Source organism: Borostomias antarcticus (assembly GCF_949987555.1).
Source record: "Borostomias antarcticus genome assembly, chromosome: 20".
Taxonomy (NCBI): domain Eukaryota; kingdom Metazoa; phylum Chordata; class Actinopteri; order Stomiiformes; family Stomiidae; genus Borostomias; species Borostomias antarcticus.
The window spans coordinates 19,520,199-19,545,920 of NC_140253.1; the positions used below are offsets into that span (position 1 = coordinate 19,520,199).

Here is a 25,722-nt window from a genome sequence, read left to right on the forward strand (position 1 = left end):
GTCCCTCTATCCACCAGCAGACTTCTTCCTCCTGGCAGATGGTGGATACCCATGCCTAGAAACACCTATAGGCATCATCACACCCTACAAGCTTCCTCTACGAGGACGGAGCCAGGAGAGGTACAACCGTCACCATTCCAGGGCCCGTTCAGTGGTTGAACGTGCTTTTGGAATGATGAAGGCGAGATGGAGGGCCACATTCTTCAAGGCACTGGAGGTCAGTCCAGCCTTTGCCCCAGATATCATTGCTTGTTGTGCCTTCTTACACAATCTGTGCCTCAAGACCAATGATGTCATGGAGCTGGAAGATCTCAACCCTGATGGCGATGCCCAGGGTCCTCATGATGATGCACCAGGCGGCAGGGAAACAACTGGGAATCGCATCAGAGAGCGGATGGCTGCAATGCTGTCTGCGCCTGCCCACCTCCCAGAGCACCTGAGGCAGCATGACTATGAGAATGAGCCTCCCCTCCCTCCAGAGCACCTGCAGGAGCATGACTACCTGTGAACTGTATTAAAGTAGTCACTGTTGAATAAGGCAGATTCTGGGCAGGTGGATGCAATTGTTTGCACATTTTTGTTTAATGTACTGTACATGGGGTATGTGGGGTTATATGCTTTCACTGTGTAATTTATAATGTGAGTTGGGAAAAGCATTTCCTCTTTGAGGACAATAAAATCTATCTCACTATCTGTCTATCTATCTATTTATCTATCCATCTATCTATCTACTATCCAAGTTGCAAAACAGGATCTCATCTCAAATCATTTTATTTGGCCACAAATACAATAAGTAGCTTCGACAAATCCACAACGTATATTTTAAGGTAGAAAATAACATGAACAAACATGATTTGAGCAATGAATGTGAACAAAAATAAGAACAAAAAAAATAATTTGAAAGAATGGTTAATAAGATGTGACATTCCAGTCTAGAATTTTGGAATGTCACATCATATCAACCATTCTTTCAAATGCACTCAACAGTCTTTCTGATTGTTGAGTTAACTCAGTGTGGCGTATATCATCTTTTTCTGCCTCTTTTTGGAGGAACTCCAAAATCCCCCCTGTTGCCTTTCTCCTCTTGGCAGGTGGTGGCAGGGTGTCAGGGGAAGGGCTTTCTGTGGGGTGGGATGTGGATGGTCCTCCTGGGCTGGGGGGTGTTCTGGGGGATGGGGAGTTTGAGGGGCTAGGGTGGCTGCCTTCTGTTTTGGAGTCGGGGAGAATGGTGGGGTTAGCCAGTGCAGAGGCAATTAGAACTGGGGGGGTAATGGATGGCTTAGACCCCAGTGCCTCATGCATGTCCATGAAATAGGGCCAGTTCTTTGGTGTGTCTTCCCCCTGGTCTGTTCCACTACCTGTCACTGGCTTTTTCAGCTCCTGTGGATAATGGTGTGCAGTAGGTTAGCTCTCAGCAGCAATAAAACTAGCCTTTAAACAGAGACAAAGTCATTCACCTTATATTTCTTTTGTAGGTTTTCCCACTTTTTAGATGCTTGTTTGTGGGATACACCTTGGAGCCCCATCTCTTTGATCACAAACCTATAGTTCAATATAGGGGGGGGGGGGAATTAGGTGTTGTCTTTGGTGTGAGTGGGCTACTCAGCCCTCTTAAGGGAGCCTGGGATGATGTAATCCCCAATGAACGTGATCATATTTGGTATGAAAGGTTCATTTGTAAATACTGATAAATGCCATTCTTAAAATGAACAATACCTGTTTAGACGCCCTGGAGTGCACACACACGTTTTGGGTGATTCATGGGAAAAACATTTAATTATGATAACATATAAAATAATCTAATTAAATACAAATGTATGAGAGATGATCACAAATCCAAAAGGAGATATGTTTAGCAAATTAACTCTTTTGTGCACTGTTGACACAAATAAATCAATGAATACTAAATAACTTACTCCCATGCCTCTTTGGCAGCATTCCTTTTTTTGGTGAATAGGTTTGCGTTTATATGTCGCAGCCTAATCAGCTCTTTTGTCTGTTCCATTGTCCCTGTAAATGAAGGAATATATGATGTCAATTTGACACAGTCCTAAGCCTATTTTGATGTATTTTTCTGTCACCTATGCATGAATACAGGCTTGTAATAGTTTGCTGTTGCCTATCTAAAATGATTGCCAGTGTAGGAAGACGGAACTTACATTTATGTGGTGTTTCCTCCGGCATCGCTTTGCCACGAGCACTTCCTGTTTCGGCTATCGGGAGCTTGCACCGATGCAGACTCCCTATTTAAGGGTTTGACAGCCCACTCGCACTCCAGGGGCACTCCGCGCTAATTGGTTTGGGACGGCCCTTAACATGGCGACGCTCGGCGTGAACGCGCAAACGGAGGGGGAGTGGATAGGGCGAGGGTTTAGGGGGTGGTTTGAGATTGGGCCCTGGTGTTCAACAGCCCCATGCTCTTCCACACAACTTCCCTACTCCGTTCTCAGCACTGGCTCCCTACGCTGTCCCATCCAGTTTAGGACTGTGGTGCAAGCCTACAGGGCAAATGAACAGCTCCCTCCTACCTCCAGGCTGTGGTCAAGCTCTGCTGCCTTGAGGTGATTGGTTGTCCAAGTATGATTTAGTCCACGTTCTTGTTAGTTGCCTGCAAACTGTATTATCAGTGATAGACTGCATTTACCGTTTTCGGCCACAGGTGGGCTTAGATCTATACCTCCATGGCTTAGATAGACTGTTCCATGTTCAGTTTCACATTTGAGTTAGGCTATTTAGTTATTTGTGTAAGTATTTCTGTTAGTTATATATTATATTTCGTTATTATTTCAGAGACCACACACCCACTGTCTGTTTATGTAAGTGAAGAGAATTGAAAGGTCAAATAATGCTTATTAAGGGTTTAAAAAGTAGTAATATTGTCACAATACTGAGGAAAGCTTGCGTGCAATGAGCGCAAGTATGCTCTCCTCTCACTTAAGAAACTGGGCTCAGCATCGTGATCATGATCACAAGTTTATACAGTTTACATTTTTTTAAGCAATGGTAGTGTCTGTCTACTTTTCATGTCAGTGAGTCTAACAAAATTGATAATTCATGGGTTGTGTCTTTTGTCTTTTCCCACATGTGACCTTCATTCCTGTCTGGGCTGATCATCGACCACTATGTTCATGTGATCTGGAATAAAACAAGTGCAGAGCTAGTGTTGTTTTCTCTTTCAATGTCTAGTTAATGGAGTAGGAATGGAGTTTGTTAGGAAGCATTATGGCGGCGCTACGCCCAACAGCAGCCAGCCACTCTCCAATTCCTGACGTTTCTTGTTAATCTGTTCGTTTGCATTCCTTTTATTTTTGTTTGTCTCCCTTTGTACCCGGGCTGCGCCCCGGGCTGATGTAACAGTTGGTTGGGGGGCGCATTATAAATAAAAATAACATAACATGGAGTAAACAGTGAAAAATTCACCAAGGGGTGGATCAGGATCTGCTTCAATTAGGTCCTCCGAATTTTAACAATCAAAGTGGGCCTTACAAAAGGTTGAGAATCCCTGGTGTAATGTAATTGTCTGTTGTAAACAAATCATGTTTAAAATTTAAAGCATGCCCCGAATTAACGGGTACCTTGGAGCATGAAGGTGTCAGTCCCCTCCTCTCCCAACTTTCCTGTCCTTTTCTACTGTCGCTGTGCCAATAAAGAAGAAATGTGTTTCTGAGCTAATATCTTCTTTATCTCTCTTAGGGGCTACGCGGAAAAACCCAGTCACGAGGGGAACCACTGAGGAGGCACTGCAGCAGGAGGCTACCAAGTACCTGAAGGGGGCGTCAGACAGGGAGGGTGGCTGGAGCAGCTCAAAATACTGAACTGCTTAGGAGCACCTGGTTCCAGGGCCCCAAACACTGGGCTGACTGTGATGTAAAACCTATTGCCGTCGTACACTGACGTGTGGCGATTGTACACGCCTGTTTCTCCAAAGTGGTGGGGACTAGGAGGCTATACATCGGTGGTCCTACAGTACCAAAGGGTGCCGTGAACATACTCTGAGATCAGCCTCCTAATCCGAACCAATCATGAGAAACAGCCGCGTACAGCCCCCACATGTCGGTGTACCACCAAATATTAGGAGGCCAGATATGCAAAAAGAAACAATCTATCTCTCTCTCTCTCGCTCGCTCGCTCGCTCGCTCGCTCTCTCTCTATCTCTCTCTCTTTCTCTCTCGCTTAAGCTGTTTTGAATAGGTGAAAAGATGACTGAAAACCAAGTAGCTCTCTCTAGCTTACATGTCCACCACCAAACTACAAGCTTAGTTTGGAAAGGGGAAAGAGAAGGCCGCAAATTAAGCCTGAGATAAATTTTCCCTGGTGATCAGTCACCTTTTCACCTATTCAGTTTCTCCATGGGGACATTACTTATGTAGTAATCAATTAGAAAGCTTTTCACATCCCACTATCTATAAGAGTATAATAGTGATGTTCTGTTGATGCTTGGATAGACACATTTTTAAATGACAATTTTGTGCTGGCTGTTAAAAACCACAGACCGTCTACACAAAAATGACGTCCTTCTTATAAAAAAAACATTGTAGAAATCACGCCATTATTTTCGCTTTCACACACACGTGAAATACATATATGTCAGTGGAGCTACAGTAGTGAGAGAGAGAGAGAGAGAGAAGGGGAGGGATACAGTACATTGTGAGCACACACGCACACACACACACACACACACACACACACTGTAAGCGTAAAGATTAGTTTGGAGGATGCTTGTGTGTTTGGTGGTCATCTTTACAACATCAGGGTGGTGTGGAAAGGGCAGCACGACATGCAGGCAGGCACACACACGCACACACAAACACACACACCAGATTGTATCTGTTAAGATAATACCCCTTTTGCACACTATAATGTAATACTTGGGGAAGCGACATAAGACCAGTCCTGGAGAAGGCCGCAAATGAAGCCTGAGCTCAATTTTGCCTGGTTTTCAGTCAACTTTTCACCTATTCAAAACAGCTTATAAACAGGCCAGAGATGCAAATCTCTCTCTCGCTCTCTCTCTCTTTGTCTCACTCTGCCCCCCATATTCTCTCCCTCCCTCGAAAACAAATAAAACAAACCAACAGAACATTGATGTTCCCTTAAAGGGGAACGCCACTGTCATAGCAAGTTTAGCTCAAATGTCGCTTTGTCCTCAAGTAATCCGATCCGTACACACAGTAGCCTAGAAAATGTCTGCACACACAAACGAACACACGCATGAAAGTACACACACACACAGGCAGGCTCACATGCACGCACGCACACACAAACACACACATTCACACAGGCATGCTCACAGACAAACCCACACCTAAATATCATCTATCCATCTGAGATCTGAGAAAAGAGACTGAAAAGTTATACATTTTAAGAAACATATGAAGAGCCCATTTACAAAAACAGTAACTATATATATATATATATATATATATATATATATATAATTATTATTAGTTAGTATTATTATTATGTATTTATTTTTCTTCTGACACTTTGTTGACAGAAATATTTCCCATCCTTAATGCCACCAGCCGCGAGCTCCCAATCATATCTGTAGGGGAACTCAAAGAGGAAGTCCTTGAGCACGGGGTTGATGGGTAACTGCTCCACCCTGTCCAAGCCGCCGCATGATGCCACGATGCTCCTCCGACACATCTCCTGCAGCGTGGGCTGCCTCGTCCTATAGGGGGTGATCAAACTATTCTTGGGCGATGCGATGTAGTGCTCCAGTAGTGAGAACAGGCACAGGAACGAGTGCTTGCTGCTTGCCAGCCCGAAGCGCTGGCGCTTGTACACGATACGCATGCTGATCGGCCCCGCCGGCGTCCGGTATGACAGCGTGAAGAACATGTCCTTCTGGCGGCTGTCCCGGATGAGGAAGGCCCCAACGGGCACGTCGCGCAGCCTGCAGTGAGCCTCCTCCACTCCTAGGGGGCCCCAGTAGAAATCGCAGTGCTCCAACATGGAGGCCGTGCGTGTGATGATCAGGAAGTCCTTCTGACAGCTGAAGGGGAGGAAGTGGGTGGAGATGGGGAGGGTGGGAGGGCGTCGGTCGACGGGGGGTGTCTCTGAAGCGGGTCCGGCTGGTGGGGGTCCGTACGAAGGTGGAGAAGGTGAGGGGGGTGGTGCCCCGGTGCGGGGCAGCGGTGTGTCATCATCGTGGTCTTCCACTATGCTGTGAGCTACCATCCTAGAGCGTCCCACATAGTCTCCCATAGCTACCCAGCACACACAACATAAGAGAGGGAGAGGGGGGGCAGACTGTTAGTACCTTCATCATCATCATCATTGTCTGTTTAATTATTTTTTTTCATCATGAATGTGAACCATTGGTTGTGGTGCAACACGCTCACAGTTGAACGGCTTCTCTCCTGTATGAACACGCTGGTGTTTCCTATAGTTAGTTACTGATATCACTCGAATTCACAGGTGCAGGGCAGCTAGACATGTTTAAGAATCCATTCTTATCTTGAGAATCCAATCTTACTTTTCACTCTGCCGGCTCTGTGTGGCTGCCGTCTCCACAATCAGCTTCTCAAGGCCTTTGTGTTATTCTTAAGATATGAGATACCCACATCGCCTAAACATCTTCCCGACCACAGTTACCACATTGTTACCCAAAAGATGGAGTTTAACCCTTACTGACCCTTTTCTTCCCTTCTATTATTGGGGCAAATTTGCTGTCAGAGCAGAATGCTGGCTCTACAATATGAGTGGAAGACATTCCCCCCCGTTGCATATTTAAACTTTATTAGGACATCCGGAGAATGAATGGCCAGGGGACAGAAAGAGTGGGAACAGGGGAGGGAGACAAACAGAGAACAAAACAAAGACAACCGCAACAACACAATGTGACAAAACAGAGTACAAAGAAATATATTACAGTTTTAACAACAATAATGGTTAACATCCATAGTTTAACCAACTCTGCTAGAAGTGAATATGAAATAAATTAAAAATAATACGAATAATAATACTAAGTGAACAACATAATATACTTTAGATGTAAGATATCAAACTTTGCTTACAGTAAAACCCAGGCATTAAACATGCAAGTAAAACACAATTAAAATGAATGAAAAATAAAGCGATCAACACAATGTGCAAACACAATTGAAAGAAAAAAAAGAATACAAAGCTAGATTAAAACATAGTGTACCATTGGTGAACAAGGAATACACTCATGTGAAATTAAATATGCTTGAAGGGTATTTGTAGAGTTCATTTGCAAAAACAGATAAACAACATATTCATTTATTTATGTTTCCCTGCAACTCTGATGACAGACATATTTCACATAAAGATGATATGAAAATTAACTCTTTATTTAAAGAAACAAACACGGCTCGTGTAGAGTATAAAACCAACATTTTCACCAACTTAACCATCATAAAATGAAACAATACATACAGTTCATCTGTACGGATGCCTAAGGAATTAAATGCATGTACTTACATTGCAAGGACAAATGTGGGATTAAATAGGTTTAACCAACTTTTCAAAATAAACCTAATCCCCCCCCCCCCATTTTATACAGTTTCTGCTGTCATGCTGGGTTGGGGATGGCATTGGAGCTGCACTCACTGGGGCTAACTCTCCTAAGCCCCAGTGAGTGCAGCTCCAATGCCATCCCTAACTGTGGACAGTGAACAATAGGTCACGGTCACCTAGTGGTATGGTGGAGGATGAGCGCTTGTGTTCCTTTATGGTACTTAAGTTCTTCCCAGACAGCTCACAGATGTTCGGGTCTGGGTAAAATCTGGATCCTACTGTCTCTCATCGATCTTCATTGCCTTGCTTTGCCTCCATGACAAAGGTCACTAGCTGCAGCCTGTTGTGGTATTGCGGCTGGCCACCTGCTTTCCTCATCTTGGCCCGCGCCTAGGACCTGGACCGAGGGTCTAAATTGTGCATCTTGAGCATGTCATCCAAGCTGGCGGTGACGACCGCTGGCAATTTGAACCTTCCTCTGACATTAGAGTTGTCAAAGAGGGACTTGATTTCCTTGGCATTGCGGTACACAACCTTGGAGATGTTGTGCCCCCACGCCCGAGCCAGTCTCAGTCACGTTCCCAGTCCCACTCAGCACGTCACCCTTGAGGTTGGGCCAGGCGTCTCCTTCTGCAGCAGGTGTGGACAGTTTCAATCAGGCCAGCTGAAGCCAATCACCACCTGGGCTCAGCACTACTTAAGGCTGAGGAAGACAGATGTCGGGCGCTTGAACGTTGACAACTGTTGGTCAATGGTAGTCTGCTGTAGAGCCTCCTAGAGAATTGTTTGCTCACCTTTTTGAATTTCCTAACCCTGTCTTATCCTCTATTCCTCCTAGGCTCCCTCCCGTGTAAGACCAGTGTCTCCCAGCTCCACCCGCGCCCTCCACCGAAACCCCCTCCCAAGCTCCTACTCCTCCCAACCTTCCTCTTGTTCTATCCCTGGACCCCCCGTGCTTCCCAACCCCGGATCCCCTCGGACGGACCTCCCCCCCTGCTCTCTACCCTGGACTACCTCCAGGACCTTCCCTCTCGGACTCTCCCTCGTTAGTTTTAGTTCCGCAGCACATTCCCAACACGCAACCCTACATCTACACTCGCACCACACATAGGTTACACATAGACACTTGCAAGACACACACATAGTCAAAGTACACATCCCATTGACATTTTGACCACGCACACACACACACACACACACACACACACACACACACACACATTAGGCTAGCTAGGTTTTATTGTTTCATTAAACTTTTGAAACCTGTTCGGTTCTCCGTCTCTGCTTCTGGGGTCCCAGGCACATTTGGCTACTCTGCACCGTAGGGTCGTAACAGGAGAGGCTCGACCACCACTTGTGTGGAGTCAAGTCCTTGTCAAAGAAGAGCATCACCAGGTTCTTTTGTACCAGACATTTGTACATGGGCCCGTGCTTGATGTATGGATGGAGGCAGAGAGCTAGCATCACAACCATGGTGATGAAGCCAAGTGAGGATGTCTGCTTGGCATGCATAACACCATACTTGAACATTAAATAATTTACAAACCGTGGAGCCGAGTCGGCTCTGAAGAGAAGTGAAATGCCTGTGAGTGCATGAAGTGTCGCCTCCCTCACAGCAGCCCTGAGTGTTAGCCCCCTGAGGTATCTGGCATAGCCCCGGTGGACCATTGCCTTGGTCCTCCTGGATACAAAGGCCATCCAGGTGCAATCGCTCGCAACAACCTTGCTGCGATTAGCTGCATAATGGGCCTTGAAGTTGCTTGAGATGAGTCTCGAGTAGAGCGTGACTAGCACAGGCACACTGGCCTTTAAAAGCCTCACCTTTGTCTCAACCACAAGTTCAGCCGAGGTTGTTGTCTTGCTGCTGCTGTGGTTCATATGCTCTGGGCCGCTGTAGCCAAGCATGAAACCCAGCCTGCCCGGCACATAGTCTTGCCCATGGAACTCAGCCTGTGGCATTTGGAATGTTAGGAGGGCCAGAATGGGGCAGTCTTCAGGACCGAATGACTCGGCAGCCATCAAGGTCGTCATCCTGCATGAGCTTGGAGAGCACTGATGCAAGGAGTAGTGCTCCCAGCAGACGTATGTATTGCCCTCAGGCACCTTTGTACCCATTCGGGGCTGTCCAGAACGTCTGTGTGGTAATGCAAGTTAAATGCAGGTGAAAAGTGACTCCTCATACTGGTAAGGTCCCCTTGCCTCTTTCACCTGCTTTGCACTTTCTATTCTGCTGCTTCTTTGCTCTGTTGCTGCTACTCTGCCGCCACTCAATCTCCTTTGAGTCCAGTAGGTCGCTGAGGTGGTGATTTACAGTTATAGGCGCACTATGAGCGCCACCCCTCTCACTATTTCTGGGGTTCACAGGTCTCATTCTAACATCTCTCTCTCTCTCTCAGGCGAGCCGCGGGCAGAGCCCGGACTTGACACTGGTCGACGAAGTGGGCTTTGTGAGCGCAAAGGTACTCTTGGCTGTACTGCCCAACATAGCATTCCAGGGACGAAAGCAGGAGCACATCACCAGCCATGTCGGGAGTTCATCATGGATCAACAAGGTGGCAGGGATCCGCGGTGACCATGGCAAGCAGGCCTACCACGTCGTGTCCCAGAGTTTCAAGTGTCAGTACCATGAAAAGACACCAGGCCTGACATGCTGCTGCCTTGGTGTCTACTGCCCGCAGCACATCTCTGTCAACAACCACCTGAAGCAGCTGATGAACATGGTGTCACCCAGGGGCTTTGAGAACGAAGTCACAGGTAGCTGCAGCGGCCTGTCTGCAGACCTCAAGACCGACATCACAACGCCATTTGAGCGGGCATTCATAGGCAGGTTCATGCACAACAACGTGTCCACTGTGGACATATGCGCTGTATCGGTTATTGCAGCTTACGTGTGCTTTGACCCAACATTCGGTGGGGGATCCAGGTCTGGCGCTGGGCTATGCACTGCTGTTGAACTGGCTGATGGAAGGCTTGTGGTGAATTGGGGGGATGTCTGATGACCTAGGGTAGTTCTTGGAATGCCCGGTACATCTAGGGCTGGGAGGGCATGTTGCGTATCAACAGGTCTCGAAACAGGTGCCTGTAGTCCACAGGGTCATCGATGCCCATCGACACAGCAGCCTCAGCTGACTCGTTTGGTGGGGATATGCCAAGCAGTGTGCATTTGTAGTGACATGGAGTTGACTCATCCTGGATAGCCAGTGTGCTCTCCAGGTTTGGGGTGTCACATGAAAGCACAGAGCACGCCTGATCCCAGAATCCACACTCACGGCCAGGGCTGTGAAACTCCCTGAGCCAGGCCGTCACAGCCATGGAGACAATGAGTCTTATGTGGCTGGGAGCATATGGCAAGGCCTTGAGTGGGGCAAGATACTTGAGGGGACCTTTGCGCACCAGCTCAGCTGAGGCCACAGCGGCTAGGGCTGTCAAAGCCCAGCAGCTTGGCTGGCATGCATTGATGCAAATAGCGACATGCTGCTGTGACATGCTGCCATTGAGTATCAGTGAGACTCCCTGTAGTAGTTCAGTGGGAGCCTCAGCTGGCGGCTTCAGCGAGTAAGTCCTGGTGAGCATCTCAGCCTGCAGTACTCTAGCTGGCAAGTAGTGTACCACTTTGTTGTATACCTTCATCATCTGGGTCTGGTCCATACTGGAATAGAAGTTGAAGTGCCTCTGGAAGGAGCTATAGGATATCATGAACTCGAATGCCGACAGGAGCATAGGCCAAGGAATTTCGGCAAGTCTCTCGACGGCCAGCGCCGCATCTCGGCACTCTCGGCAGAGTTGGTTAAACTATGGATGTTAACCATTATTGTTGTTAAAACTTATATTATATATTTCTTTGTACTCTGTTTTGTCACATTGTGTTGTTGCGGTTGTCTTTGTTTGGTTCTCTGTTTGTCTCCCTCCCCTGTTCCCACTCTTTCTGTCCCATGGCCATTCATTCTCCGGATGTCCTAATAAAGTTTAAATATGCAACGGGGTGAATGTCTTCCACTCATATTGTAGAGCCAGCATTCTGCTCTGACAGCAAATTTGCCCCAATAATAGAAGAGAAGAAAAGGGTCAGTAAGGGTTAAACTCCATCTTTTGGGTAACAATGTGGTAACTGTGGTCGGGAAGATGTTTAGGCGATGTGGGTATCTCATATCTTAAGAATAACACAAAGGCCTTGAGAAGCTGATTGTGGAGACGGCAGCCACACAGAGCAGGCAGAGTGAAAAGTAAGATTGGATTCTCAAGATAAGAATGGATTCTTAAACATGTCTAGCTGCCCTGCACCTGTGAATTCAAGTGATATCAGTAACTAACTATAGGAAACACCAGCGTGTTCATACAGGAGAGAAGCCGTTCAACTGTGAGCGTGTTGCACCACAACCAATGGTTCACATTCATGATGAAAAAAAAAATTTAAACAGACAATGATGATGATGGTACTAACAGTCTGCCCCCCCTCTCCCTCTCTTATGTTGTGTGTGCTGGGTAGCTATGGGAGACTATGTGGGACGCTCTAGGATGGTAGCTCACAGCATAGTGGAAGACCACGATGATGACACACCGCTGCCCCGCACCAGCCGGACCCGCTTCAGAGACACCCCCCGTCGACCGACGCCCTCCCACCCTCCCCATCTCCACCCACTTCCTCCCCTTCAGCTGTCAGATGGACTTCCTGATCATCACACGCACGGCCTCCATGTTGGAGCACTGCGATTTCTACTGGGGCCCCCTAGGAGTGGAGGAGGCTCACTGCAGGCTGCGCGACGTGCCCGTTGGGGCCTTCCTCATCCGGGAGGACATGTTCTTCACGCTGTCATACCGGACGCCGGCGGGGCCGATCAGCATGCGTATCGTGTACAAGCGCCAGCGCTTCGGGCTGGCAGGCAACAAGCACTCATTCCTGTGCCTGTTCTCACTACTGGAGCACTACATCGCAATCGTCCAAGAATAGTTTGATCACCCCCTATAGGACGAGGCAGCTCACGGTGCAGGAGATGTGTCGGAGGAGCATCGTGGCATCATGCGGAGGCTTGGACAGGCTGGAGCAGTTACCCATCAACCCCGTGCTCAAGGACTTCCTCTTTGAGTTCCCCTACAGGATATGATTGGGTTTCTCATATGTTTCTTAAAATGTATAACTTTTCAGTCTCTTTTCTCTGGCGCAGCCGGGGTACAAAGGGAGACAAACAAAAACAAAGGACTGCAAACGAACAGAAGCGTCGGGCGTAGCGCCGCCATCATGCTTCATAACAAACTCCATTCCTACTCCATTAACTAGACATTGAAAGAGAAAACAACACTAGCTCTGCACTTGTTTTATTCCAGATCACATGAACATAGTGGTCGATGATCAGCCCAGACAGGAATGAAGGTCACGTGGGAAAAGACAAAAGACACAACCCATGCATTATCAATTTTGTTAGACTCACTGACATGAAAAGTAGACAGACACTACCATTGGTTAAAAATATGTAAACTGTGCATCTCGGCACTTGTTGCAGGCCATATCTGTTGTTCAAACCGAAAAATTTGCCAATTTTATTGCCTTTTATATATACATACTGTGTTCCCTTTCATGTTCTCTCTCCCAGATCGTGAGCCTGGATGAGCTGGAGATCAGAGACCTCGACCAAGTGAACCAGGTCTATGCATCACTACTGACCGCTCACGCCAGGCTCCTGCCGGTTACGATGCCAGTTGTCAACTGGAAAAAGGTGCCGCTGATAATGATGTTCGAGCAGAACACATACGTCAATGCCATGGAGGATGTTAAGGGCCTTGTTCAGAACGCGCTAAGTGGTTCCGGGTTGAGGCTTCACTTCTACACCAAGTGGTCACCCAACCTTGGCAAGTACATGCTGGGTAAACATGTGGGCGCAAGGAGCAAGGTCATGGTGCTCACATGCGTCGACGATATCCGCAAGAACAAACTCTGGTACTGCGATACAATTATGTCCCTCGGCTGGGCTGTACTTGCTGAGGCTACAAGCAAGGCCAGCAGCTTCGCAACAACCCTGGGTGTCCCTTGCTACACCACCGCCGGCTCTACCACTCTTGGATTTGCCGGCATGGACGTGCACATGTATCGCAACTCAAACCGGGGCCTCAACACCTCCAACAGGCTGTTGGACAACTTGCTTGAGGCACCCAACCAGCTGACACTGGCCAACAGGAGGCTCACCGACACCAGACACGTTGAGCACGGCAAGGAGCTGCTGGTGAAGCTGAGGGATGAGATGGTCCTCATTACCATGAAGGAGTCCACCAAGGGGGGAGGCAGTATCGTCACCACCGGTGGTAAGAGGTCCATTGGCGGCGAGTACACACGTGATGATGTGCTGTCTGCTCTGCTTCTCTTGTGTCACAGCCGCAAGGAAATCAATGCCAAGGACTTGAGTATACAGCTAAGGTTGGCACAGAGCATATGAGGCTCTGGCACAGGGAGTGGCAACCTGGGACTGTTGTGAGGGTTGGGATATTTGTTGCAATTGTGCAAATAAAAACTTGTTGACCTACAGTACATATAGATCGACTGTCTATTTTGTATGTTCACTTACTTACTCCTGCCTATGTGATCCAATTGCGTATCATGAGTTTGAAATATGTGACTTCATAACACTGGAATTCCTAACATATAACATCCACATTTGTATTCCTAAACTTGACTGTCTGTTATTTCCTTAACACTAAAATATCGGAAGCACTAAACAAGTTGAATTTATATTCCTAACAATCGTCGCAATAGGGACATTTTCCCATTAATTTTCTTTAAGAATGACGTCATTTTGTAGATATGTTGTGTTTTTTTTTGTTTCGTTTTTTTTAACCGCCGCCCCTAACCCACAGTACAAAACACAAAAGTCACACGGGGTAGGTGAAGGTAATTTCATTTTAATAAATATACAGCGGTATGTCCATGCCAGTTATGATATCATTGCAAAGTGGCTGCATGATGCATTCATATTCATCGTCGTTCAGTCGCTCTGCCAAAATCGTGAACATCTAGTTTGTTCACACTGTGGCCTTCCGCGTCCAGCTTTTCAATGATCCATGTCTCATTAAAAACACTTGCCCACCTGATGCGAGCTGAAGGTTCAAGGCAGATAACAAGTCAGCCGTCTCACTGACTCTTGGAACAGTTCTCTGGACCTGGGGCCCATCTGGACCTGGATCTGCTTGAATGGTAGGACCTCAAGATCTGTCCGGGAGCCAAGTTAAGTTAAGTACCTGTTAAGAATGATGTCATTTTGTACTTATGTTCTGTCATTTTTCCCTGCTAAGCCTAACCTTGTTTTGTCGGGTGGAGTTTATTTCTTTGCTGTTTCTTGTAGCTTGGGGGTACCTCTTCAAAATACAAGAGGGTGCTCGGTGATATCCCTTGAGCATTTTCAGATATTAACCCCTTCATGCCCAAATCACACAAAAATAGAGATTTATGATATTCCAAGCTGCACCCCTTTTCCTGTTGCTCATGATTTGTTGACCATATCAATAAATGGACCAACACAATGCAAAACTTGAGTTGGGTGTTGCAGATAACTCCTGCTACAAAAGTTGTTTTACAGGCCTGGCTTGAAAGGGTTAATACTAATCATTTGGAATGCAATACATTTCCCATCACCCCTTGTATGAAAAAAAACATTAGAGAATGTAAATTGGATGCATTTAATTTATATATTCAGCATGGAATATCCTAAGTCTCTATTTTTGTGTGATTTTGGCATTTTCGGGCATGAAGGGGTTAATATCTGAAAATGCTCAAGGGATATCACCGAGCACCCTCCTGTATTTTGAAGAGGTACCCCCAAGCTACAAGAAACAGCAAAGAAAAAAAAAAGCCACCCGACAAAACAAGGTTCAACCCCATGGCTCCCGGACTTCATGCATGCCAAGTGTTTTGGCTACATATGCCTCGTGGTGTTTGCACTCTCCCACCGGGCCGGAGCAGATCTCAAAAGGCTGACCGTTGTCCTGATCACTATAACCACAGCAGTAGTGTTCGTCCTCTTCAGTAGTCAAGGACCTCTTTCTCTTTGATCCTTTCATGACCACGTCTGTCAGTAGGGTCTCAAGTTTCTGTAGGCAGTTTACGCTTGAAGCTTTTGCACATTGGCAGAGCTGAATGACAATTAATAGTATAAATCAGCAGTAGTAACTATACATGGTGATATTGCTGTTGTTTTTAGAAAATTATGTTTGGAAGTCTTCCTCTGGTATATCAGCAAGTCAATTGATTACTGATCCCGCTTGCAACACGGTCAACTCCTGACAAGTTCCCGTTAAGAATGACGTCATTTTGTAGTTATGTTCTGTCATTTTTCCCTGCTGAGCCCAACCTTGTTTTGTCAGGTGGAGTTTATTTCTTTGCTGTTTCTTGTAGCTTGGGGGTACCTCTTCAAAATACAAGAGGGTGCTCGGTGATATCCCTTGAGCATTTTCAGATATTAAGCTCAATGGTCCAGTTTTACTTCACTTGGTTCAGACTTTCACAACCCAGATCCTGAAGCAAAATAATGTACTATATAGTTTCAAATAATGTATTTAATAATAATTTAAATAATAATAATAAAGAAGACAATACTTTTTGCAGGCAGAGGAGCTCCACATGCTTGCCACTAGGGGGAGCTCAGCACCCCCCTTCCCGCGTCCATGCATGCAAACAGCTCAGCCTCTCATCCTTAAACCAAAATGATTAGTTATGATGATGATGGAATACCGGTACCTTGCTTTCATAAGTGTTTGGTTTCATTGTTACTTTAAAGTCCTTTAAAGCTGCATACCTTTCTCCCAGATAAAATAAAAATAACTTGTGTCTAACATCAGTCGTGATCTCTGTGCCATATCAGAAGCCTTGTCATTTTCATTTGTAGTTTCTTGACGCTCCCGTCTATTGCCAGCAATGTTCAGGTTGTGCAGAAGGACTCTGGTCCTGTCTCCATGCTCCTCTCTACTGCTCAGTGACAGGTGAGGACCTATCAACAGCCCCACCCCACCCCCACCCGTATAGCTTCCCCTATAGCTACATAGGTCTACATTAGAAAATCACACATTGTCAAAATTATAATTTTAATTAATTAATTACAAAAAACACTCAAAAAAACTGTTTACAATTTTACTCCATTTTCTTCTCCTCCACCTTCCTCAAACATAAGACAGTCATGTCCTCCACCTTGGCCAGGGCAAACAAAGGGAAGTCATAAAAGTCGGCACCCACGGCCTCCTCCCAGACCTCCGGCTTTATGGTGACTACTTCTCCATCTTCCAGGAGGAGGCCGAGGGTGTCACTGTTGTCCTCTACCCCCATCACCGTCACCACTTTCTCCTCTGGAGCTGATTTAAGTTCCTGTAGGAAGACAGTCAAACATTAAGTAGCTGAGCGCTCAGTTAGCAGAATTCACTTAACGGGTTGCTCAGTTACGCTCAAACTGAGCGGCTCAGAGCACAAGTGAGCAGTTTTGAACTACGATCAGTCTGAGCCAAACACCACGTCATAATCATCATTAAAAAAAAACAAGGATGGATGTCAAAAGGATGCTCGTTACACATGATTGACAACAGGTGAAAAGTTCTCGTCTCCTAGCAACTCAGCGCTCAGTTAGACCGTTAAGTGGTTTTAAAAACCACTCAGCGCTCACAGTGAGCATTCTAAGAGTGAGCGCTCAGCTGCTTAACGCACAGTTCAGTGTACAGTGTAGATAGTTTCTTTTCACATTGTTTTTTCACATGCGGTTGATCTCATATTATAATTTACCTCAAGGTCAGTGAAGTTGGTACTCTGGGCCAAGTACTCGCCGGTGGCTCCCTTGACCCATTTCAGGTGACTGTACCGCACCATCTTATTAATTGGTGTTGGGAGCAGGGTGGCCTCTCGCCACAGAGTGATGGCTACCCTTACTCCTCTCTGAAAATGTAGATATAATTCAGTGCAGTGAAGGGTAACTTTCACTATTTGAAATATACAATCCCATCTGCTATTTACCAGCAATGTAAATTGTTGGGTAGTCAATTCTCAGCACAATTCATATGATTCTTTACAATTGACAAGCATGACTTTGTCTATCCACAAAACTATATTGTAAAGTAATGGCCTGGCTCTTCAGTCTCCATAAGCTCTGAAAAAAATACTAGGCCTTTACATGAACTTACAGGGTAGGGTACCCACAGAAAGTCGTTTGCTTTGGAGTAGGTATGTAACACACTAACTACTGTAAGGTGTTGGGTGTCCAGTATGAACCACAGCATGGATTGTATTGAAACAGGACTTTTCAACATCATCATCAACAAGTAGGAGATTGGTCATCAGCTTAAGAGTATAGACAAATATTCTATGTTTTAAGTATTACCTTTTCAATGGTGACTTTCCTCATTGGGTACTCCTCTCTGGGGTTGGTTATTTTGAGTACCGCAGCCATCTACAATAGATACATTACATACATCAACTTTGGATCAGAATTTGAAAAGCTAGCCCACAACTTGAAGTTGTTTGAGTCCTGCCTCAGAATGTGAACTAACCTCGACCAGCCGGCCCTCCAGGCTCATCAGCCCCTCCGTCTTCATCTCGCCGAGCTTGGCCAGTGGTGACGGGGGGCTGATGAGGCGCTCTGCCTCTGCCCTGAGATCCTCGGTGATGAGGAGGGGGGCGGTGTAGAACACGGAGGTGGTCGGTTTTATATTGAGGATCCTTCTCCCCTGCAGCTCATGGATGTCTATATTTTTAATTATATAGGTCCTGCCAGACTAATGAGATGGAAGGAATACAGATGAGAAATGCATAAGGATAGACTACAAACAAGACTACATATTTCACACATAGGAAGTCAACTGATATCTAACGTTAGATGTATTTGATATTGTGAGTGTAAGGTCAAGTTGATTCATAATTATTTTTTTGCACAGCAATTTTCATTCATATTCACATAGGATACTTATTGTCTTGTATAATGACAATAACGCTTTCAGTTCAATTCAATTCAATTATTGGCATAAGTATGTAGTGTGATAATGAAACAGTAAAAACCTGCAAGCGTGCAGCACTCTGCTCATAGAGAGTCATTTTTGCTACACTGTCGCCATCAGAAATGGCGACCATCTTATTATTTTTCTCCACCGCTGGTGTGCAGTCCTCCCCGCTGAAGTTCCAGCGCAGGACCTTAACTGCCATCTTTTCGGCCACCACCTTAACGGTCAGTGGAGGAGGCCGGAAGTAGGGGCCGGTGGATCTGTCCGCAAGGACTTTTGCAAGAGCCATTCTGAAAAATGAAACAGAACCGGATCAGTTTTTTCCTCATCCAACACCCAGATGTTTGCATTTTGGTTATAGGCCCTATGTGTATGTGCGGCAGAGGCCCAATGCTTTGCACTTTTTGTTGAGTGATGGCCTAACAAGAAAATATGTTGGAGCTTAAATCTTTTTCTTTTTATTAATGCAACTGTGATGCTTGAATAGTGACACCATGCTTGTATGGTTGATCATATAGTTAGGCTAGTTAATAAAGCAGCATTGATGAAACTACAGTGCTGATTCTCGGCTCCAGCTTTAGGCCTACTGTTTTGTAATCTGTGTCTTTATTTATCTATTTATTTGGTTGGTTTTTCATTTTCATTACAAGAGGGTTGAATATGTCATTGACAAACTGCAATTTTCTTGGCTTGTGAAAATAATATTTTAAATGGACAATTTCTTTGTGTAACATAGTTTAACATAGTTGAGTAGGGTGGTATTAAATTTTGCTAAATTGTCACTTGCTGGTATACTGCACTCTTATCGCGCGATCGTTTCTGGAAAGCGGAAGTGCCTCATGGGGGGCTAGACCATGGATGGCTAGACGGGAAAAAAAAAGTTCGGTAATTTGCATGCCGATTAAGATTACAACTGTAAACCAACAATTCTAACCGTAAACCAACAATTCTATGTTCCATTCAAGGTCCCATGAGGTCGAGCTCGGAAAAGTGAATGGTGAGATACAAATAATTATTTGATTATATTACTTTTTTGGCTTGGATGTGTGATTCTTTCCACAGGAAGGGGAGGTGCCCTGGACTGTCACTTCCCCTGTAGGACTAGCCTCGCGTCACCAGTCTCTCCTCGGGGAGGAGAGCCTGGTGTCTATTTACTTCACTGGTGTCTATTTACTTCACCGCCCCATCATCCGGCTCGAGCCTGTAGAGCCCGCCTCCAACATCTGCTTGCTTTATTTTTCCTTAACCGGTAGTTCTCCTTGCATCTTCTTTTACAATTTTCGTCTGTATTATGCCTGGTGATGCCATAGCGAATGCTATCTACTCGAAACTTCACCATGTGCAGCCTACAGTAAAAACATTACAACAACTGTTGTAGACCGGATGATTATGCAATGCATCATCGCGCTTCCGCTCTAGACCGGCGAAACAACACCAAACGAGAAAGGCCCCAGACTACTGTAGGACGCATGCCGCATGTTAGGCAGTTGCTGTGCGGTTTGAATTTTTTTTGTTTTTTGTCTCGTGGTGAATAAGGTTTAATTTAAGGGAAAGTTTAAATGGATTTGACAGGCTTGCGCTGTGTAGCTAGCTTCTCTTCAGGTTAACTAACGTGAAGCTAGCTAGTTAGCTAACGTATATTAATATAAAATAAGTTTGATTCCGTAATTAAGTAATACTAATATATATTTACATTAATACTGGGATATAGAGTTGCTGTAATTGTACTTAGCGTTAAATAACGTCAACTCTCAACGTTAAGAATGGCCCTTCACTATAAAGTCAGTCAGCTGTTAGTTAGCTTAGTCGGTGCTAGATAGTTAACGGTAACTACACAGTCGAACATATATCTAGCTAGCTAATTAAGGCCAATAAAGCATTACTTTTTTGCTCAAAAGACCCGTTTTGGTCATTGTAATGGATTTTAACTGATCTAGTCAAAAAGGATTTACCAAGATTCGCTCAAACAGGTTAAGTCTGGTTTATTGAGAAAACAATACGAGCGCAAGGACTTCCTGGACAACGCACGAGTGGTTCATCCAAAGAAGCGCCGCCTCTTGGTCAGCGCGGCCTTTATTCTCAAGCAAAACACAGGTATATCGCTTTGAGGATGTGATTGGCTAACCCATTGCACGTCATATGAAATGGCAGGCGTGGTCGAGAATACAGACACGTGACATGAGAAAACGCGGTAATTTCTTGAAGACAAAGGGACAAAGGATGGTTATTCTGGAGTAGACAGATTTCTTGGTGTGTGGACCTCCTGGAGGTCATCCTGTCATGAATTAGGTTGAGGGAGGTGGTGAATTACAAAAGGAGAGAGAGGACAAAGGTTACAGGTGTTTGGAAAGCAAAAGGCAGGGGACTGGATCAATAGATTTTAAGAACAAAAGCTGAGATCTGAAAGGTCTTGAGGCCAGTTGTAAATTCTATGACACCTACGATTGGCGGGGGTGTGAATTGGAGATAAATTGGCCCAAATATCCTGTAATGTGAGCCTGGCATAAGACAGCGTTATCAAACTGTCGGGAAGTTGATCCATACATTCTCATCCAGACAGTTATTGTGTTAGTGTGTGTTTTGTCTGTGCGTTTGTGTTCACGTTTGATGATATTTATTCTTTTTATCTTTTTCTGTCTCTCACCTCCCTCCAGTCCGGACTATGAGCAGATCTCCATAGACCCAGTGTGTAGCTGGAGGCTGGTACCGGTCAGACCTGCACATACAGGAAGCCCTCCGTCCAGAGCTCTACACTGTCAGCTCCAGTCACATGGTCCTGTTCTGTCCATGGAAATGATTGCAGCCCTGGGCTGCGTGTGTGCATTAAAGCTACAAACCTATTGAGACTTATTTGAGTTGTCTTTGGCATTGTTCATGTATTTTGGGAAAGAGGGATAGAATAAAGCCATTTGAGCCATTTTGATTTTCAAATTAACTAAACACTAAGCATTCCCAAGACCAGGATCCTGAATGTCTGAATCCAGCACATGCATGGTTTGCAATAACCTGAGGTCATTATTGCCTGTGTTGTCATTGCATGCTATACCCTACTGTAGTTTAAATGATATGATGATGACTATGTAGCCTAACTAGAAGTGCATTATTAATAACGGAGACCGGAAGACATCAAATTCAGTATCCAAGTTAACGCTACTGTTGCAACAGGTGAACATAAAATGTCAACTCTAACCTTGTTTAGACCAGTTATGAATGAAGTACAGAGACGCGCGTGTGAACGCTGTGTTGTCAGGCTGCCCTGGCCAACAGCTCGGACCGTCATTCCGTCACCTTTGAATCTCTGGCAAGGTAACGTTAGCTAGCAATGTTAAGACGGTTGGCTAGCTAATGTTAATATGTCATAACTAAACCATGCCAATGTTATTGATATGAACATGATGTGTTTTTGTTGAACGTAGTTTGAACACTGGCTAACTAGCTAATGCTAACGCAAACGATAGCACTAGCGAGCCGTAGGCAGAATGACTCATTTAAACAAGACCAACATTTGATGTTTATTCACATGGCGACAGGTTTTACAAGAATAAATCGCGGAATGTTATTTATTGTAAACCTCCATATTAATAAAGTAAGGGACGTTAGAGAACGCCTAAATTCGAAAGGCTAGCTAACATTAGCTTGATAATCGCGGCACTGTCAGCTATAGTTAACGATTAAGCTATAGCTAGCACTAGCCTCCTGAGACCCGAACTGCTGTTTGGTATGCCCGTTTAATTTCTCCTACCTATTTGGAATTGGTATGACTTGATAAGTCTGTAGTGGTCTGCTAGTGCTGGTCTGTAGCTGAACTGTAGCTAACTTGTAAGTGGTTGATAGATTCAACGTACAGTAAAAAATTAGGAAGCTGTATTTATCAAGCGTCTCAGAGTTAGTGCTGATCTAGGATCAGGGCCCTACTTCTCCATATGATTTCATTCAAACGGGACAACAGATCCTAGATCAGCACTCCTACTCTTGGATGCTTGATAAATACAAGCTTCCATAGCACCACAATGGACATAAAGGCTATGACGCCCCCTTGTGGACAGAATGAAACCCTTTTTTTATGCCTCTGTCTTTTGTCTTTCTTCACAGATTTGATTGTGATTCAGGTAAGTTAAAGCATGAAAACCATCTGCTATATTTCTCCAGCACGCATGCGCACAGGCCAGCGCGCAGACTGGCTATTCTCCGGCTCACATTCTCTGCGCTACGATCGTTGTTGGTGCCGAGAATATTGTCGTCGTCATTCGTCAGCAACAATCCGATCGTAGCGCAGAGAATGTGAGCCGGAGAATAGCCAGTCTGCGCGCTGGCCTGTGCGCATGCGTGCTGGAGCAAGTGGGGAAAGGCGTGTAAAGATCATATTACAGAGGCTAAAGACCCCGTATTTGAAAACGACAACAATGCCTCGCGTTGAGGAATCTCAACTGTCGATTCATCCAATCTGATTGATGAAAACAACCGTTTAGCGGCCGAAAATAGATTTTGAGAAACTGCATTCTCGGTGCCCCGATCACCGTCATTACATGGATATACTGGCTCGCGCTGGATTTTAAATTTCTTCTACAGGCCTCCGAACTACACCAAAGTTATCTCGGTGAGTCAAACTTCTTATAATATGTCGTAAATAAGGTCCAGGTTGTCAAAAACGAGCATTGCCCTTTAAGGGTGAGGGTTAAATCAATTACTTTATAAGCCCTTGAAGGTTACACAGTGCAGGTCAGGTGGTAATTCACTTTAGTTGAACATGTACAAATTCAATAGGCTCACTCTTCACTATGTCCAAGTGCATCTACAAGTCAGCTCATGAGCATAGTTGTTCTTGTCTGCTGGCAGCAACACCATGGTATAGTAATACACTATATGGGATGAACTAGACTGGAGATTGCGAGCTAGGTCCTCCCGTCCAACATTAGTGTCTGATCTCACAAATGCTTTTGGATGAATGGGCAAAAATCCCCACAGACACAAGCCTTCCCACAAGAGTGGAAGCTGTTATAGCTGCAAAGGAGGGGGGGGCAGCTCCATATTAAGTTGAAAAGATGCATGAACTACAAAGGCCATTACCAGTTCCAGACACTAAGAGGACTAGTTAGCACTATGAGGAAAGTGCTAACAGCCTTATCAAAGTTGAAAGAGATTCATTCTGAGTATAATGACATATCTATCAGAGATGAAGCCTCCTCTAGTGACCAAACTGTTGACAGTATAGCACAGGACCTGATGGATTTTGATAACTGTGACAACAGTGAAGTGACAGAGGCGCAAGATAGTGTTGTAGAGCAGCAGCAAAACCGTGATATGCCACAGCCTGACGTTAGTAATGCTGTTGACAACTTTGACTAAAGGGATCTGGGCACCAAGTTGGAACACCAACTTTTTTCTGTTATGTTATGTTATTTTTATTTATAATGCGCCCCCCAACCAACTGTTACATCAGCCCGGGGCGCAGCCCGGGTACAAAAAGAGACAAACAAAAACAAAGGACTGCAGAGACACAAAATGAAACTACATTTAAGACACAAGATAAGGACATAAATTATAGATCGTCTGTGACAAAGAGGTGAGTTTTAAGCTGTGCTCTAAAAGAGTCCAGGGTGGTGGCGGACTTGATGTTCAGAGGAAGCTTGTTCCATAGCCCAGGTGCCATCACAGAGAATGCACGGTCTCCCTTTGTGACAAGTTTTGACCGTGGGACCTTCAGGGTCATCTGGTTGTCAGATCTGAACTGGCGACCAGGCCTGAAGTTGGTAGGTTGGTCCAGGAGATCTTTGATGTAAGCTGGGGCGAGACCATTGAGGGCTTTGAAGACATATGTAAGTATCTTGAATTTCACTCTGCGCTTCACAGGGAGCCAGTGAAGGGAGGAGAGGACAGTAGAAATGTGTTCCCTTATCTTAGTGCCTGTCACCAGCCTGGCAGCGGCATTTTGGACTAGCTGCATGCTGTGGATGGTCTTGTCGGTGACTCCGGCATAGAGGGCATTACAATAGTCCAGTCTGGAGAAGATGAGCATTAGTACGACCCTCCGTAGGTCGCTGGAGTAGAGGAAGGACTTGATTTTGGATACTGTGCGCAGTTGGAAAAAACAGGATTGCACCACAGATCTCACTTGCTTGTCAAACTTGAGGTCTATGTCAAATATGACCCCAAGGTTTCTGACGTGGAGAACCAGGAGAACCAGTGCAGCACATTTCCCTGAGTCAACGATGAGGAGTAGGTCGTTTAACACCTTCAAGAGGGCAGACTCGGTGCTGTGGCCGGCCCTAAATCCGGACTGAAATTTCTCCAGTATGTTGTTGTGTTGGAGATAAGGCTGCAGCTGACTGAGGACAGCCTTTTCTAACAGCTTTGACAGAAATGGTAATTTTGAGATGGGTCTGTAGTTGCTGGGGATAGTGGGATCTAGGCTGGCTTTCTTAAGAAGGGGCTGGACCACCGCTTCTTGTAGGCATGATGGAACGATACCTGTGGCCAGGGAGCAGATGATGGACAGGATGTGAGGACCAACTGCCTCAAAAACCTCCTTAAGGAGGGGGGCAGGGATGGGGTCCTGAGGGGACGTGGCTGGTCTCAAAGCGGCGGCCATCTTGGAGAGGGATGAGAGGGAGATGGAGCTGAACACCGAGAAGGTGGATGAGCATCTCAGAGTAACAGCTAGGTCCCGGGTGGAGGGTGGGATGTTTCTTCTGATGTCGTCGACCTTTTCTGAGAAAAAGGACAGAAACTCATCACACTTTGTAGGGGATGCATCCTGGATAGCAGTAGTAGGAGGGCAAACAACAGAATTGATGGTTCTGAATAAAATTCTGGAGTTTGGAGCATTTGCAATTAGACTAGCAAAGTACTTGGCTCTCTCTGCTTTAACCACCCTGTGGTAGCTCTTCTGTCTGTCCCTCAGTATTTCGAGAGAGACCTGCAGGCCATCTTTCTTCCACCTCTGCTCAGCCTGTCTCCATGCTCTCCTCTCTGCTCTGGTGGTCTCATTTAGCCAAGCCACAGCCTTGGGTTTGGGCTTTTTCATCTTGAGAGGGGCAATAGAGTCCAGAACAGAACGGCAGGTGGAGTTGAACACGGACATAAGCTCCTCTGGGTCTGATGACAGCACCTCACCTGCCCTGGTGTTTTGGGCGGCAGCAAAAGCAGAGGAAAACTTAGCAGGTGTCTGGGCGCTGATAAACCGTGAGAGGCGTGCAGGACATTGGATGTTAGTGGAGGGCTGAGACAGAGAGGATTGAAACACCACAGCATAATGGTCACAGTCAGTATGGGCTGGCATGG

General features: G+C 45.7%; 1 protein-coding gene across 1 annotated transcript; it reads right to left on the reverse strand.

Annotated features, from left to right (window-relative positions):
- Positions 1 to 3,689: 3,689 nt before the first annotated feature.
- LOC311322630 (suppressor of cytokine signaling 1-like) lies at positions 3,690 to 6,210 on the reverse strand (the record flags this gene model as incomplete). The annotated part of the gene is made up of 2 exons (XM_084454709.1): positions 3,690 to 3,764; positions 5,485 to 6,210. 2 exons carry the CDS (start codon positions 6,208 to 6,210, stop codon positions 3,690 to 3,692), a joined length of 801 nt encoding a protein of 266 aa, XP_084310835.1.
- Positions 6,211 to 25,722: the final 19,512 nt, after the last annotated feature.